Below are 23,208 nucleotides of genomic sequence, written 5' to 3' on the forward strand. Positions count from 1 at the left end.
CAAACATCCAAACTGTACAAGTGAGTTTCGCCAGTAATCCATAAAGGCCGAGGGGCAGCAGAGGGGGCGGCGGCACCGCATCAGCAGAGACTCCTCTCATGCAGCAGCACTCCTCCCTGCCCAAAAACACATCCAGGGAGCTGGGATGGCACGCTGCTCAGCCAGAGGCAGCCACTGCCCTCTGAGGAGGTGGCAAGGCTGGCAAGAAGCGATGCTGGCACATCTGGGTGCCCACAGGAGATTAAATCAGAGTGAATTCTGTCACTGCGGTTAGTCGGGGTGGGTTAAGGGAGGTGTTAAGGATGCAGCTCAAACTTTTGGCATAGAAGTACAGTGTTTAAATGCTGGCAATGCAGGAAAGGGCTAGAAGGGCAATGAGGGGGTAATTCCAGTTCTGCTCCAGGTACATGGAAGTCCAGCACATGAAGTTTGGTTTGACTGTCAGCAATGCGAAACACTGAGCAGTGTTTGTCCTGGGGAGTCTCTGAGTGCCTAAATTCATGAAAGCTTGTAAAGTGCTGGCCCCATTTCCTCTTCCATCCCCCAAAACACACTCCTTTCAATTATTTCACACAAAGAAGAGTTCCTGGGGATTCCCTCACTGAAAGATGATGTACTCACACAAGGAAATCCATCCAGTGCAACACACTTGAGGTGTCTCACAGGGCGTCCCAAAGGGTGGCATTTCAGGGTAACAGATCCCCAATGAAACATTCCTGCTGTGACAATTGCTTCCACAAAGGAACCACTAATATCAGAACCAATCCTGATATTTCATGTATAGATACCTCTTGGGTACCTATATATGAAATACCAGAATTGGTCCCTAAGGGACATCAACAGCATTTTCACCCTGTAACTCCAGAGTGCCATGGACTGGCTCGTGTTTATACTGCTCAGAAACAGCTCGTTGAATTGAATTCCAAGAAAAACCATTTTAGCTTGTTCTTTTCCCTTTTCATCCTTTTAAATCTTTTCCCCCCTACCAGGAAACACTATGGGAACACCAGCATCTGGCATTCAGTCTGCTGCATTAGTTTGTCTTTTAAGGCTCAGGTTGAAAACAGAATAGTGGTGGAAAATCTGCTGCATGAACTGGGATGAGGATGGAAAGACTGATTTAGATGCCTCATGGTTTTACAAACTGGAAAACCTGCCAGGTTTTCACATTCTGCTAGTCCAACATTAAACTGTAGGATATTCTGAACATAGTTTATTTTTTTTTTCCACAAGGGAAACTTTTAAAATATTTTAACACAGCAGTTAATGGTTATAGACTAGAGGTCACTGGAAGTCAGCAAGTTTTTGCCTCTATTTTTTTCTTTCCATCACACTCTGTACCACCAGGATTTGGTGGTATATGAAAATGCATGATTCTGCTTGACAGTTTGAGCAAATTGTACATTCTTCAAGTATGCATATGAGGCAGATGATTGATACCTTTTCCAAGTCAATGAACAGATAATACATGATGGATTTTCCTTGTGGTCCTTGCCAAAACTGCAGAAATTGGGCTTTGCTCGCTGTGCTGTTGGCTCACCCTCGAGGAAAAAGAGCTGGAGGTATTTTTGGGAACAGGGAAAGAAAGAGCACTTGCATTGAAATTGTATATTATGTATGTATGGCTATAGAAGACTGCAATCTAAATAAGCAGGAGCACAGGAGGGTTAACAGGATCCTCACGGCTCACATCTGTCTCTCTGACTTAGCTGGCTCCTCCTGTTCCTCTGTCTGGGCAGGGCAGCTGCAGTGCTTTGTTCTGCCCTCACACAGCAGGAATATGGAATTTTTGACCCGGTGGCAGTGGTTATACTGAATAAATGTTGCCACTTTTGCCACATGGCCCCCTTTATTTTCCTAAAAAAAAAAAAAAAGTGATCAACTGTCTTTTGTACACTTAAGACAAATTAAAGATTCTCAAATGAAAATGCAGCAGTTTCACACCAAGGTCTTGAGATGTCCCTTTCACTGGCTGGAGTGATCACAGAAATTAACTGTGCTGCCAACATCATGGAGTGGATTGCTCACATTTATTACAGGACAATGAAGTTTTCCAAGGGGAACTTTCCCACCACATTGCCCATCCAGGACCATGCCAGGACTGTGCACTGCTCTGTGACTTTACTAAAAATTCTGCGAGTGTGACAGATAGAAGCACCTCACATTTGAAGATTCCTCTCTTGAGCAAATCTTCTTTTATCTTTGTCCCTCAGGATTTATTCCCTCTGTCACACTCCGAGTGCTCCATCTCCACAGCAGGGAATGTGACATTATGTGTTTTTTATGATCTTGGCAGGAACTCAGGAGAGTGAGATGAGAGCAGCTGTGCAAGAATGAGGGAGAGAGAGCAAGGTGCAAATTTCCTACCTGTTCCAGGATCCATTTCATTTGCCTTCTCCTCCAATATTTGGTTTCTCCCAAAGGAGATTTCTTCTCCTTTCCTTTTCTTTCAGATGGAAACTGGTTTAACTGCCTCCTGAACCACCCTCTGCAGGAGCCTCTCTCCTTCCTCTGACTCTACAGCACACCAAGAGCAGTGACCAGAAATCCCTGGCTTGAGATTCCCAAGGGAAATCCCACAAACTGCTGCTGCAGGGCCTGTGGAAAGTAAATGGAAAAGCCACTCTAGCACCCACAGGCTTAAATTCACTACTGTGAGATCCATGTGGCTACTGGACCTTTTTTTTTGTTGTTTTTTTTCCTAGAGAGTTTACAGCTCCAGAATAAAAGGCTAGAAACTCCTGATAACCAGTGGAATTCATTGCTGCAGCTACATCAATAATAATTTAAGATGTTGGTTAACTCCTATATGAAATAATGACCCCAAACTAACTATTTCTACTTCCTTGTATTCCATTCCAAACTTTACACCAACTCTGCTATCACAAACAGTTCCCCTCACCTCTGAAGGATGTCTCCATGGGAATAAGTTCATCTTCATTATGTCCATTCAAATATTGTCAACGTGATATTTTTTTCCAGCCTAAGATTCAGTCACTGAGGAATTCACCTTTTTTTTACTACACATTATCACTTTTCATCCACAGCAGGGGATGCTTAGGCTGAAAAGCTCACACTGACTATTAATCCTTCCAGGAGTGAGAAAACCTCCTTTATCTCATCTCATAATTCCTTTCTTTCCCCATGAAAACAAACCCATCACCCATAATCTTGCTTCAAACACATTACCTACTTCACTATGGGCTGTTCTCTAGGGTTTAAACAACCTCAAGGTAATAAAGTGATTTAAAGTGAGCTTTTCCACACAATTCCCTTCATCATTAATTCACACTTGGCATATATGCACTGTGCAGGGAGGAACAGCATGAAGATCCCTGAGCCAACACAGACTGGAGCTGGGTCAGTCCCCCAAAAGCACTGTAACTGCAGGAATTTATAACAATTTGGCAACACAATCTGCAGTGTCTGCTGAGTATCTTTCCATATGGGTTTTAGGCAGGACATTAGCAAGTTCACACACATGGTTGAGTGGCCACATAATAAGCTGTGACTAACAGTTGGGCTGTGGGAACCGACATTTGCATCGAGCTCCTACCAAATGTAAAATTTAGCTTAAATGTCATTCCCTGCAGTTTGTGCCAACATCACTTGGCTTCTGCAGAGGGCTGAGCACACGGGGAGTTGCTATGGGCCAGCTGATACAGGTACCTGACCCTTTTGTAGTTTTCATACCATAAAACACATCCAAACCCACCTCCAGACCCTAAAGCGCTGCACTGCCAGTGCTGCTCTGCTCATCCCACACGTCCTTCCCCTCACTCACACACCCCTCCTGTGGGCCTAACTCTGGCATTTCAATCCACTTTCTTTTAAGTTAAGCCCAAATTACCTCCTACACTTCACACCTCAGTGATAGTGGCATTTCTGCACCTCCCTGTTCCCTTAGCCCAGCTGTCACCCTCGGTGCTGGCTGCACTCCCCTAAGTCACCAGGGAGACCTGTCACTGTGCTATCTTCTATGTAAAATTAACAGAATGCTAATTACTAATTAATATTTCCATAGTATCCACAGGGAGTGGTTCCCTTTGGCTTTCTGGAGTCAGCAGAGTCAAAACCACTTTGCTGACTTGTAGTTTCTTCATACCTAGGCAGTTGTTGAAAAATCCCTTCCTGGGATTAGAATTCCCTCTTCCTTTTTCTCTCCCAGCACCTGACCTACACTGTTCCATCCAGCCACCTGTAATCAAAACACCAATATTATCCTTTTCCTCTCACTTTTATCTCATAGTTTCACTTTGCCTTCTACTTATTTTTCCTGCTGAATTGTGTTGTTGAATAAAAAAAATTAAAAAAAACCAAAACAACAAAACAACCAATTCAGACCAGTCCCTTGACAGCTCCAACTGGAACTAAAGTTGATTTTTTGCAGGCAACAGAAAGGACAAACCAGAGGCTCCTGTGAGAAGGTGGTTCATGATCGGTTAAGACCTTCATGGTATTAAAACCAAGAATCCAAAGCTCCTTAGAGAAACCCCAGGTGGTTCAGCATCCTTTTCTTATCAAGAAGAGTATTAATGAAACTCCAAGCATCCTTCCCTGGGCTGGTGCAGGTCCTGGTGGGTGACAGTGGTTTGGTTGGGTACTGGTTTGTGGCTGAGTTGAGAGCTGCTTTTGCCAGATTTCATTTCCATCCCTCCTGGTCAAAGTGAGGGTGTGACTATTGAAGAAAGAATGATCGTGAAGCAGAGGTGCTTTTTGAATTCACAGACAGAATTGGCAAAACATTCTGAACTTGTGGCATGCTCTGTGCCAGGACAGAGCTCCCAGCAGCCTCTGAGGATTTTCCTGAGGGTGGAAAACTACAGGCTGATAAGAAAATTAAAGTTTCCTTCAACTCTTACCTCCAGTCTATCTTTTAGCAAGTCTGAATTTAGAGAACCTACACCCCAGAATCCATTTTACACACAGAGCAACCTCATATCCCGCACCCTCAAGATAAATAAATGGCTAAATTGAAACACTAATTATTGTAAAGCCTTGCTCATTCAATTATTTTTTTCCCAAGATTACCCTGCAGACCTTAGTGATTAACTACTTAAACATACTTTTTCAGAAAAGCAATTTCTTGGCTGCTAAGAAGTCAGAATGAGGTCCACAACTGTGGCAAAACACATCTGGTGTTTGTTTCAGAGAAGGAGACTTGCACAGGCATTTTTGCAGAATAAAACAAAAGCTGTTTTGCTTAAGAAGAGAAGTTGCTGTGCTGGGCTAGCACTTCTCTTTACAGGTGTCAGAACAGGTTCCTGTGTATGTACATCACCTTTCCTACAGCTCCAATAGGTCACAATTTTGAAGCTTGTAGGGCCACTGGCAATAGTGAGGAAATCTTGCCCAAATTCAATTTTAAGAACTTCAGACTTTGAAACTCTTGAGCAGGAACTTTCTTTGCTGTCTGCCTGCACAGTGCCTGGTTCAGCAGGGTCCTGGCGTGACTAGGGCTCCTAAGTTCTACAGCAATACAAATAATAAATAAAAAATAGTCAACCATAGTATATGAGCAGTAATACCTACTTCATACCCTGTTTGTCAGAGACACACTGCACCCCAGATAATACTTGGGAAATGTGGTGACCAAGTCACCAGAGCTGCCAGATGAATGCCATTTGTTTGATGCAAATATTCAACTTTCAGGTCCAAGTGCCTGGGAAACTCCTCAACAGTTTCACCAGCAGTGAAAGGACACAGACTAGAGGGATGGAGCTGGGTCATGCACAGCCCTGAAGTTGAGCAGAAACTGGGAGGAAATATTTCTGTGGAGGCAGCAGTTCCATGTACAGCTTCTCATCTCCACCATCTATTTTCATGCTTAAAGGGACTACATTTGGGAAGAGAATTCCAGCATAGTTTTTTTGTTTTTTATATGTGTGTGTTGGCCCTTTCATTAGGAAAAACAAATAAAAGGAAACAGATAAGGTAGACAAATTGTAATGAAACATTTCATGTATCCCCTATGGCTATCTCATTTTTCCCAAATGACTGCTGCATGAAATTAAAAAATTAAAAGGCTGGGATTTGAGAACAAAATTATAAATTAAAAAGGAGACATTTAAAAGAGAATTTCCTAAGGGTTTCATTCCTTCCCCACTCTGCAGCAAGCAGAACAAAAACACAATCCAAAAGAGGAGAGAAGTCAGAGGGGATTAGAAAGTCCAGTCTTTCAGCCTGTCTCCCACGTTGCTAATTTTTACAGTAAGTTATTTAAGAAGCAGTAGATGTTCCCATAGAAAGCAGGCAGCAGCACACACAGGCATCGCCTCCTCCTTCCAGCGAGGTCTCTGCAACCTCAGTCTCTTGCTGAGAAGGCAGGAGAAGTTTTCTTCCCCACACTTGTCACTGCCTTCCAGTGTGGGACAGGGGAAAAGCATCCACCAGAGTTTGGGGTCTGGCACATTGTGGGGTCCCCTCCCTTGGCTGGGCTAAAAGGAACTCAAGTATTCCAGTGCAACCTCGTATACAAATTTATACTGTTCCTGAAAGAGAGGACACAAAGGAATGGCATTAGTGTCGCAGACATCTTTTATGGAAAAACCTTTCCTTAGGATCTTTCCTCCTGAGAAGCTGAGAAGCCTCAGGAACAAAATGTAAACAATGATTATCTGCTGCTGTGGAATGCAACAGGTGCATCTGTGATTGGTCTCATGTGTTTATTTCTAATTAATGGCCAATCACAGTCCAGCTGGCTCAAACAGAGAGTCCAAGCCACAAGCCTTTGTTATCATTCTTTGCTATTCTATTCTTGGCTAGCCTTCTGATGAAATCCTTTCTTCTATTCTTTTAGTATAGTTTTAATGTAATATATATCATAAAATAATAAATTAATCTTTCTGAAACATGGAGTCAGATCCTTGTCTCTTCCCTAAACCTGAGACCCCTGTGAACATGGTCACACATTAGGATATGGGAAAATTCCTCAGAGCCTCATCCTACAAGTAAAAATACCTCCTCCCTCTTTCTTATACCCTTTGGCAGGAGCAGGCAAACACTGGTTGTGTTTCTGAGTGATCCTGAGCAAGCATGGCTGGGAGATGTTGTCATCAAATGCAGAGAAAAGCACTCAAAGAGACAGCCCCAGTCTGGACCATTCATTATTTGCCTCCAGCCCTCACTGCACGTGTTGCTTCTGAGGCATGAGCTCAGAGTGATGGATGGAGATGACTGAATTCAGGACAGTTTAATCTCCTGGGCTGCAGGGAGCCAGGCCTGAGGCTGGACTGTTCTCCTTTCCTGGTTTTAAGATGTGTCACAACACCCAGCACTGGGCTGGGCAGGAGGACAAACCCCTGCATGGACAGGAGGACAAATCCCACTCTTCCCACAGCCATGGTGACAGATCTGTGGGGTTTGACCTCCTGAGGTAGCTGGGCATGGGACCCAGTGTCCACCTCTCTGCCTGGGCATCCCCTCTTCCCAGAAGGAGAAGCAGGAAGATTCACTGAACATGCTAAAACAGGACCAATTTTAACTCTGATATCTCCATGTTCCCATTCATTTTGATTAATCCTGAACTAATTTTGACATTTTTTACCTATCCTGAAGTCCCTTGCCCACACACTGGGGTTGGGAATGAGCAGGAAGAAGCCTTACCAGTGACTCCACCATGTTGGACTTGTTATTCCGTAGCGTTTTCACTATGTGGAACACGTCAATGATGTTCTGCTGCTGGATCATCTCACACACGCTGCAGATGGCACAGAAGGTGCCGCTGCGACCACCACCGTTCCTGGCAGAGGGACAGACAGGGCAAGGAGGGGCTGGTGAGGCTGGGGGAAGGACAGCACACACAGCTCACAGCCCATGGACAGGTCTCCAATGGAGAGATTGCTGATGGAAGGTCTCTGATGTTCAAGGGCTTGTGTGCCTGAAGGGGCTCCAAGAGAGCTGGAGGGGGGCTTTGGACAAAGGCATGGAGTGACAGGACAAAGGGGAATTGCTTCCCACTGCCAGAGGGCAGGGATAGATGGGATATTGGGAAGGAATTCTTCCCTGTGAGGGTGGGCAGGCTCTGGCACAGGGTGCCCAGAGAAGCTGTGGCTGCCCCTGGATCCCTGGGAGTGTCCAAGGCAAGTTTGGACGGGGCTTGGAGCACCCTTGGGATAGTGGAAGGAGTCCACTAGAACTGAGTGGTGTTTGGGGTCCCTTCCAACCCAATCCATCCTGTGAGTCTGTGAAAGTGGAGACCGGTAGAACTGGGCAGGGATGGAAGGACTAAGGGATAAGGGGAGCTTCCCTGTCCCCCTGGAGTAGGGCACAGGGGAGCTTAGGGACTGCAGTGCTGCACACCCCTGCTCTGGGCTCACAGCAGCTCTGTGCTCAGAGCTGGGTACATGGCAGGGCTGCTTCAGCTCTGTCTGTGCTCCAGACACAAGACCCATAACATACCAGGCCTCTTGGAGCTATCTCTCACTGCAATCAGCAAAATCCCTGGGCCAGGATACTATAATACAATACAATATTCAACTTGAGGTTATTATTATAAATGTAGATAGTACATGAAGTTGTAAATTAAGTACAAGTGTGCAGAAGTGTGTGAAGTTAGCAGTACAAATGTACTTAAACTGCCTTTCCCCCAGCTGAAGCCTGAAGGATTTCTAGAGCCATAACCCACAACACAAGAGGCTGCAGCCATTCCCCAGCCCTTACTCACAGGCAGTGGACCACGGTGCGCCCGTCTCTGCCATCGTACTGCTCCTGCCACTTCTCCAGCCTCCGGACCACCTTGAGCAGGGAGCGCTTGGAGGGAGGGGTGTCCCTGTAGGCCGGCCAGCCGATGTACTGCAGGTGCTGCACGATGCGGTACCCGTCCTGCGGCTGCAACACACAGCTGCTCAGGGCCAGCCAGGGAGGGCAGGCTCAGCATTCACCAACACATCATCACAGAATTGTTATGATTATATGCTTTTATTAAGAGATCTCGGTGTCAGGGGTGCTGTCGGAAATTCCTCTTATGTCACAGACATCTTTTATGAAAAATCCTTTCTTTAGGATTTTTCCTCTTGAGAAGCTGAGAGACTTCAAGAACAAAATGTAAACAATGGTTATCTGCTGCTGTGGAACGCAACAAGTGGATCTTTGATTGGCCTATGGTAGTTATTTCTAACAAAACTTTCTTCGGACAGAAAGTCCGAGCCACAAGCCTTTGTTATCATTCTTTCCTATTCTATTCTTAGCTAGCCTTCTGATAAAATCCTTTCTTCTATTCTTTTAGTATATGATCAGCAAATACAAGGCCGAACATTTCCCAGGGCCTACCTTTAACATTTTCCCAGGGCCTACTAAGCCTAACTTTCTTTCTAACTCCCTGAATTTTCTGTGATTTTAAAATCTTTTTCTATCAGGAGCACTGCTTGCACAGCAGCCTCCCCTCTGCACCTGCACCAGCAGTGCTGGTATTCTCCATGCTGGGTACAGTGTCACTTTAGGACACAAAATAAAATTATGTGGACACTGGACTTTCCAAGGTAAAAAAGAGAGAAAGGTTAATTTCTGACTCTAACATTTATAGATTTCTAAAAGTGACAGTGGATTGGAGGGTGATAATGCCACCTCTCCAATGACACTGGACAAACTAACAGTCTATTAAATTTCTCCTCCTCCATAAAAGAACACAAAACAATGAATTATTTACAGAAAGTGTGTGAGAAAGTTGATTACAAGAATGTAAACTTCAGAAGGCTTAGAAGAACTTTAAAAAACAGGGCGACAGGTAGAGTGCAGAAACAAGGGCTTTTGTCTAACCTGGATAACAATTGTTACAGAGCCAAGCAGACACCAAGTGCACTTGAGCCTTGTTTTAAAGTTCCATCAAACTGCACAAACAGGTCAAATGTCTCTTTGCTGTGCTGTGCTGTGCCATAAGAAGCAGAGGCAGCCCTCAGATATTCTCTGGGGGTTGTGGAGGGAAAGGATCCTCACGAATTTGCCGGCAGCGGCCGTGGTGTTGGACATGGATGAGTGCAGAGAGCTGTGAGTGCACAGCTCCTGCCCTGCAGCCCTGCATCCATGGGCCAGCTCCATCTGAGAGCCACAGAGCCTTGCTCTGACCAGCTTTATCACCCCCTGGGACACAGGAAGGTGTCTAATCTCCAACCAGTTTATCAATTTCTGTGCTGGAGCACAAGGTTCCCTCTGCAGTGCCACACCTGAACGGCCGCACAGGCTCTGACCATGCAGACACTGATGGCTTACACTGCACGGAAATACAATCTGCAGAGCCTGCTTCCATTTCTGACAAGAAAAAAAATGAAAGAGGAACAACAAAGGAAACATAATCAATCTGGGAAACGACTAATGAGAGAAAAGTCCTCTGCTGAAGCCCTTTCCTGCAGCCCTGAAGCTGGATTGCCAAGGCTCGGTGTGCAGATAAACTTTGTTTCTATCATTTCAGCTGTCCTGGGGCTGAGGGACACAGACAAAGAGCTGCTCGCAGAAATGGCAGTTGCTTATTTATAGGGAAAGCAGTGGCAGTTGGGAATCCCAGTCTAGCCAGTAAACATTGCATCTGTCTTCAGAGATGCTGCCTGGGAGCTGACAGATGGAGAGCTGCTGACACCATCCCAGTTTATTTCCTGCAATACTGATGGCTTTATATTGGCTACTAAGTGATGAATTGTTCTCAAATACACACAGAAAAATGCTCACCATTTAAATACAGATTTTCAGCTCATATCATCCATTCGCTGCCTTCAGCCAAGAGTCCTTTAGCAATGCAGGCTGATTAAATGTTAATTAAAGGAAGTAGCTGCAGTGGAATTTCATTCCTAGGTGAGATATTCTGCATCTCTAAACCACAAGTCTTGGCTCTGCCTCTTCCTTGAGCCAAAATGTGGTTTTGAGAATAACTAGGGAATGTAGTATTTCTCCTGTCTTACCCTGGCCATGTTGCAAATCCGGAATATCCTGTTGATGATATCTTCATCAATATCTGCTGAAACAAACTCCACCTGGATTGGGCCATAACAACAGGATGTCTTCTCTGGCCAGTACTGCATGCAGAGCTAGGAAAAAAAACACAAAACCAAATAGAAATCTTAATTACTAACATATCTAATAATTTCTTTTGGATCTATAACCAGCTCAAAACCCATCACCAATTTGTATATCGTGGCTTTGTTCAGACAAGATCTCATTCTAGCTTAATAAAACATTTTATATCCTGAATATGAAGAAAAAAAAAATGTATTTTAGGGCCTGGGATTTTCTTCCTCTTTATTTTTATATGAACACAGTTTGGAAGCGATTGGATTCTGAGTGTAGAGGTGCAGAAAAGGTGGCTGAAAAATGAAACTTCTGTAAAGGCAGAGATTTAACAGGAACATTGAAAGATTAGTGTCTGTAGATAAATTTAATAGGAACCATAGAGATCTGGTAAAAATGAGGAAACTGTACAGGCACCAAGAAAATTAATCTTAATTCAAACAAACTGAAATTTCTTTTTTTTTCTGTAAGATGAACTTTTTCATTTTCTGGCTCTACCAGTGAGCAGGAGAAGGAAAGTGAGTTTGCTCTGATAGCACAAGAGCAGCTCTGGTTTCAGGGTGAACCACAGCTGCACCTCTGAAGTTTGTGAAGCAGGCTGGGAGTCTTTTTTCTTGTGCTGATATTACTGAGTTGAAAGGACAAAACCCACCCTGTGCACACAAATTACAATCTAAGGATTTAAAATCCAGCTGGAAATAGATCATGGCGCAAAAATATTTTGCATGAGATCTCATTAGCAGTTTCTGCTAAGACTGTATTTCTTTGTGGCTTTTTTTTTTCCCTTTCTATTTTCAAATGTAATTTTGTACAAGTTTTGAAACCCCCAGATGCTCATTTGAACTTGATCTCCAGCTTTTCAAGTTCAATCACTGCCAGCAACAACGTGGAGTGTGTGCATGTGGCTGCATTAATTCTGCACTCCTGTTCTTCCTTTGATCATATAGGACTGAAATTGGGTGGGATATTCACACAATCTTATGCATCTTTGCCCTTGTTAGTTTTTCAAGATTAAGCAAGCCAGCCAAGACCACACAAGCAAGTCCTTTGAAGGGTTTCTTTACTCTTCCTTCAGACTTTCAAGCTGCCTAGTGATCTCCTCTCAAAGCATCTGTCCCTCAGGCAGGGAGATGTGAGCTGAGCCTGAGCTTTGGCAAACAACCTCAAGGTGCAGTGGAAAGCAGAAAAAAAATGAAATCTTTCCTTAGGATGGAAAATTTGCTTCTTCCAGAGCAGGTCTGTGAATGGCCACCCCTCCAAACACACAGGTGTGCACTCTGCTGAACACTGCAGTGTAGTGTGCGTGCTCTGACCTCCACAGGGCTTTATTTCCCTTTTCCCTGAACTCAGGGCACAGCCTGGGATCAGGCACTGATGAACAGACAGGGAATGACAATATTGTGATGCAAGGACAGTGCCAAGTTCTCTTCTCCTCTCCACAATGGATCTGATGATATGCTGGAGGGTAGGAGGGACCTGCACAGAGATCTGGATTGATGGGCTTGAGGCCACACAATGGTTGTGCGTGGTCTGAAGGGCAGCAGAGCTGGGGAAGGGTCTGGAGCCCCCAGGAGCAGATGATGGAGGTGGGAAAGGGGCTCAGCCTGGAGAAAAGGAGGCTCAGGGGGGGAAACCCTCTCACTGTCCACAAATCCCCGAGTGTGGGCTCTGTTCCCAAGGAACAAGGGACAGAGTGAGAGGAAACAGCTTCAAACTGTGCCAGGGGAACCTTAGAGTGGATATTAGGGAAAACTTCTTCACTGAAAGGATGGTCAAGCAATGGAACAGCTGCCCAGAGCAGTGGTGGAGTCACCATCCCTGGAGGGATTTAAAAGACACGTAGGTGTGGCACTTGGGGGCATGAGTTAGTGGTGGCCTTGGCAGGGCTGAGGTAACAGTTGGATTTAATCATCTTAGAGGTCTTTTCCACCCCAAATGATTCTGTGATGTCAAACTGTCTCACGGTGTCCTGGTAGCTCATAAAATACAAACTTTAAAATCCTCCTTAACTTCCAGTGCCACCTGGGTGTTCTGGCATTGGCTGCACTCCTGAGGGAGGTGACACCGTGCTACAGAAACTGTCAAAGTGACTTCATGCACTGCCAAATCCCCTTTCCTGTGCCTACAGACCACATCAGAGCAGCAAAACTTTGCTAGGAAAAAAACCCCTAAGCTTTGTGAAAGAAAGTCACAAGAATAACACTGGCTGGGGCTGAAAGGTTTGTGTTATCCCAGAAGTGAGTATGAGAAAGTGTGTCATTTCCAGAAAAAGCTGGGTTGTGCTTTGAAGAAAAAAAGGTGAAATTTGTCTCTGGATTTAATACCAAGATGCAGAATCAAGGAGATGAAGAGGAAAACAGAAGATGCTGAGAACCTCTGGTTCCTCACAGAGTGGTGGGACCCTGCAGGGCACCAGGAGAGCCCACTGCTGATCATAGCTGTCACTGGGGCTGGAATGGGACCCCACTGAGCTCTCCCAATGGGACACCCCCTTAAGGGCTGGGGTGATTGGATTCTCCATCACCACCCAAAAAAGAGACCAACAATTCACTGCCTGCAAGTGTGGTAAGACAAATGGAAGAGACAAATGAAAAATGAATCCATGAAGTACCAACTCAACACTCCTCTCCTCTCATTGAATAAGGGCTGTAATGGGTGAATTGACCATGCCAAATGTACTCTCCACACAAATTGCATGATTACACCTTTTTTGAAAGCTGTTCTCCTCTGCCACCCATCAGCAAGGTGACTGGAGACACCAGGGCAGGAGGAATGGCAAAAGCTCCCCCCTGGCAAGCTCAAATGCTGAAAATAATGCTGTGTCCAGTAGCCAAAACCCAGCTGAGACATTAAAAAGGAAAAGAAAAAGAGATAAAAGGACTAGATTATCCTCAAACTGTGCAAAGCACATTTCTCAGTATTACAGAATCATACTGGAAATCTCAGGGGAGAGATCCTTCAAATTATTTCAGCTCTCTTGGTTTTATTCTTCTGGAAATGCCATGTGAAAAAGGCAAACATGAAGCATCCTGGGGCTGTGGTAGGGAGCATTTTCCTGAACCAAACACAGACAAAAATATGAAAGGGGAGAAAGTGGGTTTGGGAGGGAAATGTTGGCTGCAAACTCAAAGTAATTTTGTAATATATAAAAGTATGAATATAAAACTTTTTGATAATTTTAACTATATTTTCCATAATTTTATATCAAAGTATTTATATAATAAATAGGGAGACTTTATAGCAACTTCCCAGTACATAAAAGGGGCTTACAGGAAGGCTGCAGGGGGGCTTTCCAGAAGGGTGTGGAGTGATGGGAAAAAGGGGAATAGCATTAAGCTGAAAGAGGGCAGATTAGATGGGATATCAGGAAGAAATCCCTTCCTCTGAGGATGGTGAGGCCCTGGGACAAGTTCCTAGAGAAGCTGTGACTATCCCTGGATCCCTGGCAGTGTCCAAGGCCAGGTTGGATGGGGTTTGGAGCAACCTGGGATAGTGGAAGGTGTCCCTGCCATGACAGGGGGTTGAAATGTCATGGTCTTTAAGGTCCCTTCCCATCCAAACCCTTCTATGATCCCTGTTAATTACAGTAAGAATTAGCTTACAAAGAGCCAGGCATATGGACTTATTCTCCATTCAAACCCCAAAGCATCACCTATAACTTTCCAGCTCCCCCTCATTTATTTATTGGAGTGGGAAGGCACTCACCCCAATAAAATGGGAACAGAGACTCTATGCAAACCCCCTGGACTTGAGAAGGGAATGAATGAAGAGCCAGGAATGAACAGCCACTGACCTGTGCTGCATCCATCTCGTTGAGCATCACCACAGAGGAGCAGTTGTAATCAAACACCAGCCTCCAGAAGTCTGTGATGGTGTTGGGCAAAGGGTGCTGGGTGACAATGAAGGCAGCAGGCTGCTTGTGGCTCTAACAAAAGAGTAAGATTAGTTAAAAAAAAATAAAAAAAAAAAATCAATCAACTTTTATTCAAAGGAATATTATACCCGGGAGGCTGTGGGGAGGCAGTGTGAGCCATTTAACCAGATTATACAAATCACATCTCCTGCTCCTTGTTATCGGCCCGCAATGAATGAACGCCTCGTAATGGGATTCTTTTGCTCCCAATAAAGACATTTCATTAAAGAAGTGTCACAAGAGCAGAGATTACCCAAATCAATTATTTATATTTTGAGACTCAGCAAATAATGCTAATTCTACTATTACTACTACGACTATCAGTAATATTAATAATTGGAAGGAAAACAGCTGGAAGCAAATGTTCTCCTTTGTGCTGCAGTGGCCTCGAGGAGCTCCAGAAGGGATTAGCCCCGTCTGCTGGGGCTGCCTGGGGGTGCAGTGTGACAGAGGTGGCACGTTTGGAAGCCAGCCATCCTTTATGGTGCATATTCAGAGCCTGTGACATTGGCATTTAATTTCTGCTGTTATTCTTTCACCTCAAAAAGGCCCCCTGACCTCAGCCTCCCTAAGCACCAGGGGGTGGAGCTGTGCTCCCAACCTCTGCAGGGCTGAGTTAATGAATGTTTGGGATGAAAGGCAACAAGCTGAAAACTTTATCGCTTCCCAACCACGGCAGGCAGGGCTTAAATGAGCCTGGAAACTGCACAGTCCTTTGTGCTGTACATCTGTGAAGCAGACTTGAATCAAAAGGCATGCTAATTCTGGGGTAAAAAAAACCAAAAAACCAAAAAACAAAAAAAAGCACAAAAAACCCTCCAGCAGAATAAAACGTTGGATTTAAAGTGAAGATAATAAATTCAATAATAAATAATAAAATTCTGAAGTGTTAAGCTGCTCTTTGTGGGGTTTGCCTTTTCTCCTCCATGTGAAGAAGATGTGGGTGGAAGTGCTGGGCCATGCTGGGGAAAAGGGGTTTCTGAGTGCACGTGTGAGGAGGGTAATGGGAAGTGATGTACAGAGAAGGAAAATGAAATTATTTCTTGGGAAATTTTCATCTAGAACAGACTTTTGTATTTTTTCCCACTCTGCATTCTGCACCTAGAAACACCAGAATGGGTCAAAAGTTGTTAAATACCAGACCAGTGGTGGCAAGACAGTGGCAAATAAAATACTGAGGTTTATCTCTTAATTAAACACCAGAATGTTCCTGCTGTGGTTTTTTCATGGTGTGCCAGTAGCAAATCTAGCAAAACTCGTGGCTGAAGGTTATCTGTGCTTGTAGGGTTTGCCTTTAGGAGAAAAAGAAACCCTGCCCAGCTCCTTGCTGCAGGTGAGGAACCAGGTTCACTGTCCTGTTTTAGAGGGAAGGTGACACAGAGGTGTGAATTACTCATGCAAGAGAACATATGTGGGATTATGGGGCAATTATGATGTTAGGGACACATAAATTCATGTTTTTTCTCCAAAGCCCATGGATTAAACACAAATCTATCATCCCTTCTTCATGACTTGACTCATGATGTGACTTAAGTCTCATTTTTTAAGGATTATGTTCCATTGTTTTAGGGGAGGGTGAGGGACAGTTTTGCTCCTTTCAGGGCAATATGGGATGGATGGAGGTTGTCCTCTGAAAGTCCCTGCTCAGTACAAGACTTCACACCTCAGCAAGAACAGCTATGAAATTGTAGGATTCTGGCTGTTCCCCTGTGATTATTTTTGTCCCCAAAAGTTCCTGAATCCTTTATGGAAAGATAAAGGAGAGCCAGAGAAAATCACAGTGGCTGAATTTCAATGACAGGTGAAAAATTGCTTTGTACTAAAAAAAATTAATCCACTGGAATTTTGTGGGGAAGGATCCAAATATTTGCAAAGTGATTTGAGGTAACGAGGGCTGAAATGTATAAACATTCCCAATCCCTAAGAAACCAAAGACTGGATTGTGCTTCTGCAAATGTGCAAAACCACTAAACACACTTTAAAATAACAAGTTTCCTTAGGCATGTTTGCAATGAAAACATCACAACCTTGCTGAAAAAACCTAAAATAAATCCTGTGACCGTTTGACTGAATATCTTAAATGCAAGAGTATTGCTGTTTCCCAAAGATTGAAGAATAGACAAAATTAAAAAACAGAGACCCTGCTGCTGCCAGGGAAAAAATGATGGCATTTCACCCTGGATCATATTTACACATACTCCAACTGCAATAATTAGTGGCTTTAAAGACATCTGTGTCCAAAGGCAGCACAGCAAAAAGAAGCCATCAACATAATTCATCCTCCACAAATGACCCATGCTGTGAGATTCCAGGCTATAAACAAAGCGAGGGAAAACGCCTTCGGACAGAGTCACATCAGCTCAACTCACATCCTTTAGCCTGAAAATATTTTGCACATTTGATCCCTGCACTCCCACATTCTTAACTGCATAAGATCATATCAATCACTCGCTCCACACTGCAAATTATCCTTGTCAAACAGCTGACCTGGCAAACATTTCTCTTCCCAATGGATACAAAACCAATGTATGGGAAGAGCTGTTCCCCCATTTGTTTGTGCATCTGCCTTTCTGTGATCCAGCCTCAGGCTGCACACTGAGGGATGCCTTTGCCATAATTTTCTACCAGTGTGGTGCAGCACTAGGGTGTGTGTCATCACAGAATAACAGCATGTAACAGAATATGCTGGGTTGGAATGGACCCTCAAGGATCATGGAGCCCAACTCCTGGCCCTGCACAGCACCATCCCCAAAAGTGCCCAAAAGTTTTGTCTGAAAGCCTCCTGAACTCTGTCAGGCTGGTGCTGTGACCACTTCCCTGGGATAACCATACTCTGGAGGACATATTTTGGTGACAAAGAGAAAATTCATGTGCTTTGCCCGATTTGGAGATACCAGACTCAGAAATTACAGCTAAATAAGTTTTTTTTCTTTAGATCCATTCTCCCAGAATGTCGGAATTCAGGACATCCCTCTGGCTGTCCTGGATTGCCCGAACCACTTCCAGGGGGCTCAGAGACCTTGACACAAAGCCTAAGACACCTGTGATTATGATTATGACCCATGGAAAAAATGACCAACCTTATTTGAGGACCTGCAAGCCATGAAAGTCTAAGTAGAATAATAGTAAGTCTGCCACGGGGTTAAAAATAGATTTTTTTTTTTGGTTTTTAGAATGGGGGTTCAGGGGGCAAGATGGAGGAATTTGGGTGTGTCCAGCCTTTCTCCTTCTTCTTCTTGGCCTCCATCTTCTGCTGTGATGTTGGCACTTTTAGATTGGTTTAGAGTAGAAGCTCACTGTCTAACATAGGTGGTAGGTATTAGGAAGTTATGGTAAATAATGTACACATAGTTTTTAGTATAAAAAGATAACACTGCCTTGGCGGCATCAGTGTGCTGCTGAGTGGACCTCGGCAGGCCAGAGAGAGAATTTTACATATAAGAAACAATAAACAACCTTGAGAATGAGAACTGAAGAGTTCTGACTCCCTCTTTGACCACCAGGCTGGGTAAAGAGACTTTCTAACACATCTCGCGGTCACTCTAACCAGCAGAAGCCCCGAGACCAGAAAAGCATCATGAGAGGGAATAACCCCATGTCAGGCCGCGCTGGGTGTGCAGAGCAGTGCTTACATCCATGAGTGCAGCATTGATGTAGTTGCTGGACTCGCCATCCACGGAGATGAGGAAGGGCAGGCAGCGGTCCAGCGGCAGCACGTCCATGCAGCGGTTCTTGTCGTGGTTGCGCGGCAGCAGCCCGATGCTGCAGTCCTCCGGCCGCACCCGCGGCGTCACGATGTTCAGCGTCTGGGAAACAAGGACACAAACAGCCTGAGCGCCTTGCAGGTCACCTCCGAGAGTCACAGACTGACCAGATTGGAAGAGACCTCCAAGATCATCGAGTCTCACCCAGCTGCAACCCCTCAATAATACCCTCGCACCCAGTGCCACATCCTGTTGGAACCCAGGACATTCCTCTGGCTGCCCTGGAACCCCTGCCCAGGGGGCTCAGAGACCCTGGCACAGAGCCCAAAGACCCCTGTGCCCTTGATCTTGACCCATGGAAAAACAATTACCAACCTTTATACGAAGAATTACAAGTCCAAATAGTTTAAGTGGAATGATAGTGAATTTATCACAGGGTGAAAAATAGATTTTTTGAGATTTTTAGAATGGGGGCTCAGGGCAAGATGGAGGAATCTGGGTGTGTCCAGCCTCTCTCCTTCTTCTTCTTGGCCTCCATCTTCTGCTGTGATGGTGGCACTTTTAGATTGGTTTAGAGGAGAAGCTCACTAACATAGGTGATAGGTGTTGGGAAGTTATGGTAAATAATGTACATGTAGTTTTCAGTATAAAAAGATAACGCCACCCCAGGAGTGGGCTGAGTGCTTCTGTCTGACCCGCTGAACAGACCTTGGCAGGCCAGAGAAAGAATTGAGAACAAGAACTGAAGAGTTCTGACTCCTTTGACCACCAGGCTGGGAAAAGAGACTTTCTAACACATCTCGGGGTCAGTGTGACCAGCTAAAGCCCTGAGAACATCCAGGCTTTGTTAAACACACCCAGGGCACCACCTCCCTGGGCAGCTATTCCAGAACTTTATCACTCTTTCCATGAAAAACTTTTTTCCCAATCTCCAACCTATATTTCCTTTGGTGCAGCTTGAGGCTGTGTGCTCTGCTTCTGTCATATGCAGCAAAATGCTTGTTTTAAAGGCACTCAGAGTAGCAGAGCTTTGGCTGTTGCATATAGGTAAAAACTTATAAAATAAGGGCCTTGCTAGCCTTATAAATTCACGGCTCAGGCCTTCAGCTAAGCAGCAATGGGCTATGGGAAAGTGACTCAGCTGAATTAGAGGTAGAAAAACAAGTTATAGTACCATCACGTGCTCACATTGTGGCTTATGGTGGTTGGTTGAATTATATTTGTTGTTCTTAAATGGGATGTATGGGGTAGCTGCTTAGGAAGGCCGGGTTTTTGCAATAAAGGGCTCTCCTTGCACCTGCCTGGGGACTCTGTGTTACTCAGCTTCAGAACATTTGGCAACCCAGAGATAAAAAGGAAGAAGAACTAAGGAGCTTGTGGCTGTTGTAACATGTTGTGTTTTGCAAATTGTCCTGAGGAACTCTTCCAAACATTGTTAGCTCCAGCAAAAACTGAAAGCACTCTACACCTCCCAGACATTTCCAGCTCTAAACCCACAGAGCAGCTAGATAACATTCCTGCTCTTTCCTAGAGGTTGGAAATGGGTGCCACAGGTATAAGATGCAGCTTTGAGCTGGTGATGGAGTGAAACCTTCTCCTGTTTTTACCATCCTTAGGATGGAAGCACAAATCCTTCCCCTCTTCAGGTGGGTCCTGTGCAGGTGTACCCTGTACACACAGCAGAGTGTTCAGAGCCTCTGGTGATTCCTCAAACTACTGACTTATCTTATAAAAACCTCCGATAAAATGTCATTTTGAGGTTTTTTTAACAGAAAAGTCTATTTGTTTTATATATTACTTAGATTGCTACTTTCCTTTTGAAGTGACACATAGGATGCTTCACTTACATAGTCATACCTTATCTCTGGGGCCTTGCTGTCAGTCTTTGACTGTTATCTGCCTCTTCCACAGCTTGACAAACTGTGTTTCTTTAAATCTATTTTACTTTTGTGTTCCCCATTGTGGAGGCCTCCTGACAAACCAGTCTGGGTTGGTCAGCAAGGATCAAAACTCAGAAATCAAAGTGAATGCATCTTAGCACCAGTGCTTAAGTGGTGGTAGATCAATGGCTGTCTGATGTCATTTTGTATTTCCACTTTTGCATCTCCCCTTCCTGAGCAAAGCCCATGGAGTCCTACAGTGAACTCTCTGCAGCCAGAAGAATACAAAATATTTAGGGGCCAATACAACAAATCAAAAAAAAAACAACTTATGGAGAGCCGGACTTCTGCCACAGAGAGGTTATGAATGAAGAAAAGAGGAAGGTCAAACAATCCAAGATAAAAGAATGTGTCAAAGTATAAAACTTGAAATAATATAGTTGCTCTAAATTATTCAGGTTCTGCATTGCCTGGAGATGGAAAGCAGGGAGTCTGGCTGGGGAAACAACATGAAATCTCAGATCTCTGACAGTGCAGATAATCAGGCAGGTGACTTGCTAGTGATTTACTCCTGCCTGTTTTATGCTGCTCCTCTCTCTCCCTTGTTCCTGTACTGATTCCAATTACAAAAACTCTCCAGAGTGAGCTTTGTGTGTCCAGACAACATGTAGAGCATGAGAAATACATCCAGCCTTTCCTCAGGGCCAGTGGGACCTAAATACCACAAACTGCAAGCACAGATCTATAGTTATATCAACTGGTTGCTAAAGATTGCAGCAGAGATAGCAGCTTTTGCATTAAATCCAGACAATCAGCGCTGAGGAACGCTCTGAGCCAAAATCCTGTAAAAATAGATTCTACAACAAGACAGACACTGAACCTCTTATGCAAAGCACAGTGGAGCAGTTCCTTCCCACAGGAGCTGCCAGCCCCTGGCAGCTCAAAAGAACAAGCACAGAGGTGACAAATACTCTCTCATATCATGACAAAATACACCCAGCAAGCGGTGGCTGAGTTTTTAATAGTGTTTTTTTTAAACAGCATTTGATGAAGTTCGGCTCTGACTCCATGTCAAACCAAAAACACTTTTACAGACCTGCTATCACTTGATAGAACCAGATCTTTTTTTAATTGAGCTGCCATCAGTTGGGATCCACATTCTTTATCTCACTGTACCAACCCTGATGATTCCCTGTAAGGCTTCAGATAAAAGACACACGTTCTCCCTTTACATAGAGAGGGAGGAAAAGAGGCCTCTGACTCAGGCTGGGGATCCCAAAAGACATTCTCTTGCTGCAAAAGACACTTTCCTGGGAGAGGAAAAGCAATTAAAGCAATCTCCACCTTTTTACTCTGACTATGAGTCGCCTCAACAAATAGTAGATGTCTCTTTCTTTCCTATCAAACTCACCTTGCTCCAAATTCCCCACATGTTTTTTCCCTACATTGATGTTGGCTCAAAATCACAGATCCACAGAATGTTTTTGTTTGGGAGAGATTTTAAAGCCCCTCTATTCTATCCCTGCCATGGGCAGGGACATCTTCCACTGTCCCAGGGTGCTCCCAGCCCTGTCCAGCCTGGCCTTGGGCACTGCCAGGGATCCAGGGGCAGCCACAGCTGCTCTGGGCACCTGTGCCAGGGCCCCAGCATCCTCACAGGGAAGAATTATAGATTCATAGGGAATAAGACTGGAAAACTCAGTTCAGTGTTCAGAATTCTGGGTGAATTCTCCACTTTGTGAGAGGAACAACTGCACAGGGCCCATGACTGGAGTGTCCCCAGCCCATTTACCAGGGTGGGATAAGAACAGGGACAAGAAACAGAGGAGCCCCTATTTTGTTGCTTGTCCTGGGCAAAGAGCACTAATGGAGCACTTGTCAGTTTTTGCTGTCCATTATTTTGGGTCTCATCACCAGGTACCTGGCAAAACATCTGCAGTGAACTGATTCATTCACATTTAATTGAAAATTAGCAATAGCCAAAATAGTGCTCACTGAGCTCCCTCTCTCTCCTGCGTGGAAGGTTGTCAACAAGTTGATTGTCAAAGCTTGGAAGCACCATATGAGCCACAAGAATGGGTAATAAGGCACCTTGAGGCATAAATGTTTCTGTATAAATTATGGAAGGAAACGAACAACACAATAATCATTAAAATAAGTACAACATCATGTGTGAAAATTAGTACCCTTGCTCTACTGGAGTGATGGGGACAATTTTTTCCTTGCTGAAGGCTGAATAGTCCACGCTCAAAAACAAATTTCTGCCTGACCCAGTAGTATAACAACAAAAATCAACTGAAATCAGACCTTGGCTCAGTGTCCCCCTTGTTTGCTCTGCTGGAAATCACAAAAAAACACACAGAAATTGATTAAACACCTTCAATGCACCAACTGCAGTGACTGAGACATATGAAATTACCTGAAACTCATCTTTTATCTGGCTGGAATTGGTCTGTGGATCCAGTCTGCTGATGTTGTAATATATGGATCTGAACTCACAGACTGGAATGGCTGTGTTGCCACAGAGACATGCCTCCAAAATGGCATCATGGACAAACACATACTGCTCCTGCACAGGGGAGAAAATATTGAAAGCACATTTTTAACACAGATCATGAAATATCACTCTTTGTTTTTTCTTAAGTCATGCCCAATATGCATATTTGGCTCTGTTTCACGTGGAAACAAATTACACAGTGTGCTGTGTGACAGTTTT

At 44.4% G+C, this 23,208-nt stretch overlaps 1 protein-coding gene across 6 annotated transcripts in view; it reads right to left on the reverse strand.

Annotated features, from left to right (window-relative positions):
• Positions 1-5,262: 5,262 nt before the first annotated feature.
• The window catches only part of PTPRT (protein tyrosine phosphatase receptor type T), a 477,440-nt gene continuing 459,494 nt past the window's right edge, over positions 5,263-23,208 (reverse strand). For all 6 annotated transcript variants that reach the window (XM_054274915.1, XM_054274912.1, XM_054274914.1 and 3 more), the window contains 7 exons: positions 22,912-23,061; positions 18,541-18,714; positions 14,789-14,920; positions 10,890-11,015; positions 8,666-8,829; positions 7,606-7,741; positions 5,263-6,491 (listed from right to left, as the gene is read on the reverse strand). In XM_054274915.1, the coding sequence (XP_054130890.1) occupies positions 6,438-6,491; positions 7,606-7,741; positions 8,666-8,829; positions 10,890-11,015; positions 14,789-14,920; positions 18,541-18,714; positions 22,912-23,061 (936 nt within the window). In that variant the 3' untranslated portion in view covers positions 5,263-6,437. The remainder of the gene's footprint in view (positions 6,492-7,605; positions 7,742-8,665; positions 8,830-10,889; positions 11,016-14,788; positions 14,921-18,540; positions 18,715-22,911; positions 23,062-23,208) is intronic.

This window comes from Melozone crissalis, unplaced genomic scaffold (assembly GCF_028551555.1).
Source record: "Melozone crissalis strain CALT ecotype California unplaced genomic scaffold, PUWL_Pcris_2 ptg000017l_1, whole genome shotgun sequence".
Taxonomy (NCBI): Eukaryota; Metazoa; Chordata; class Aves; order Passeriformes; family Passerellidae; genus Melozone; species Melozone crissalis.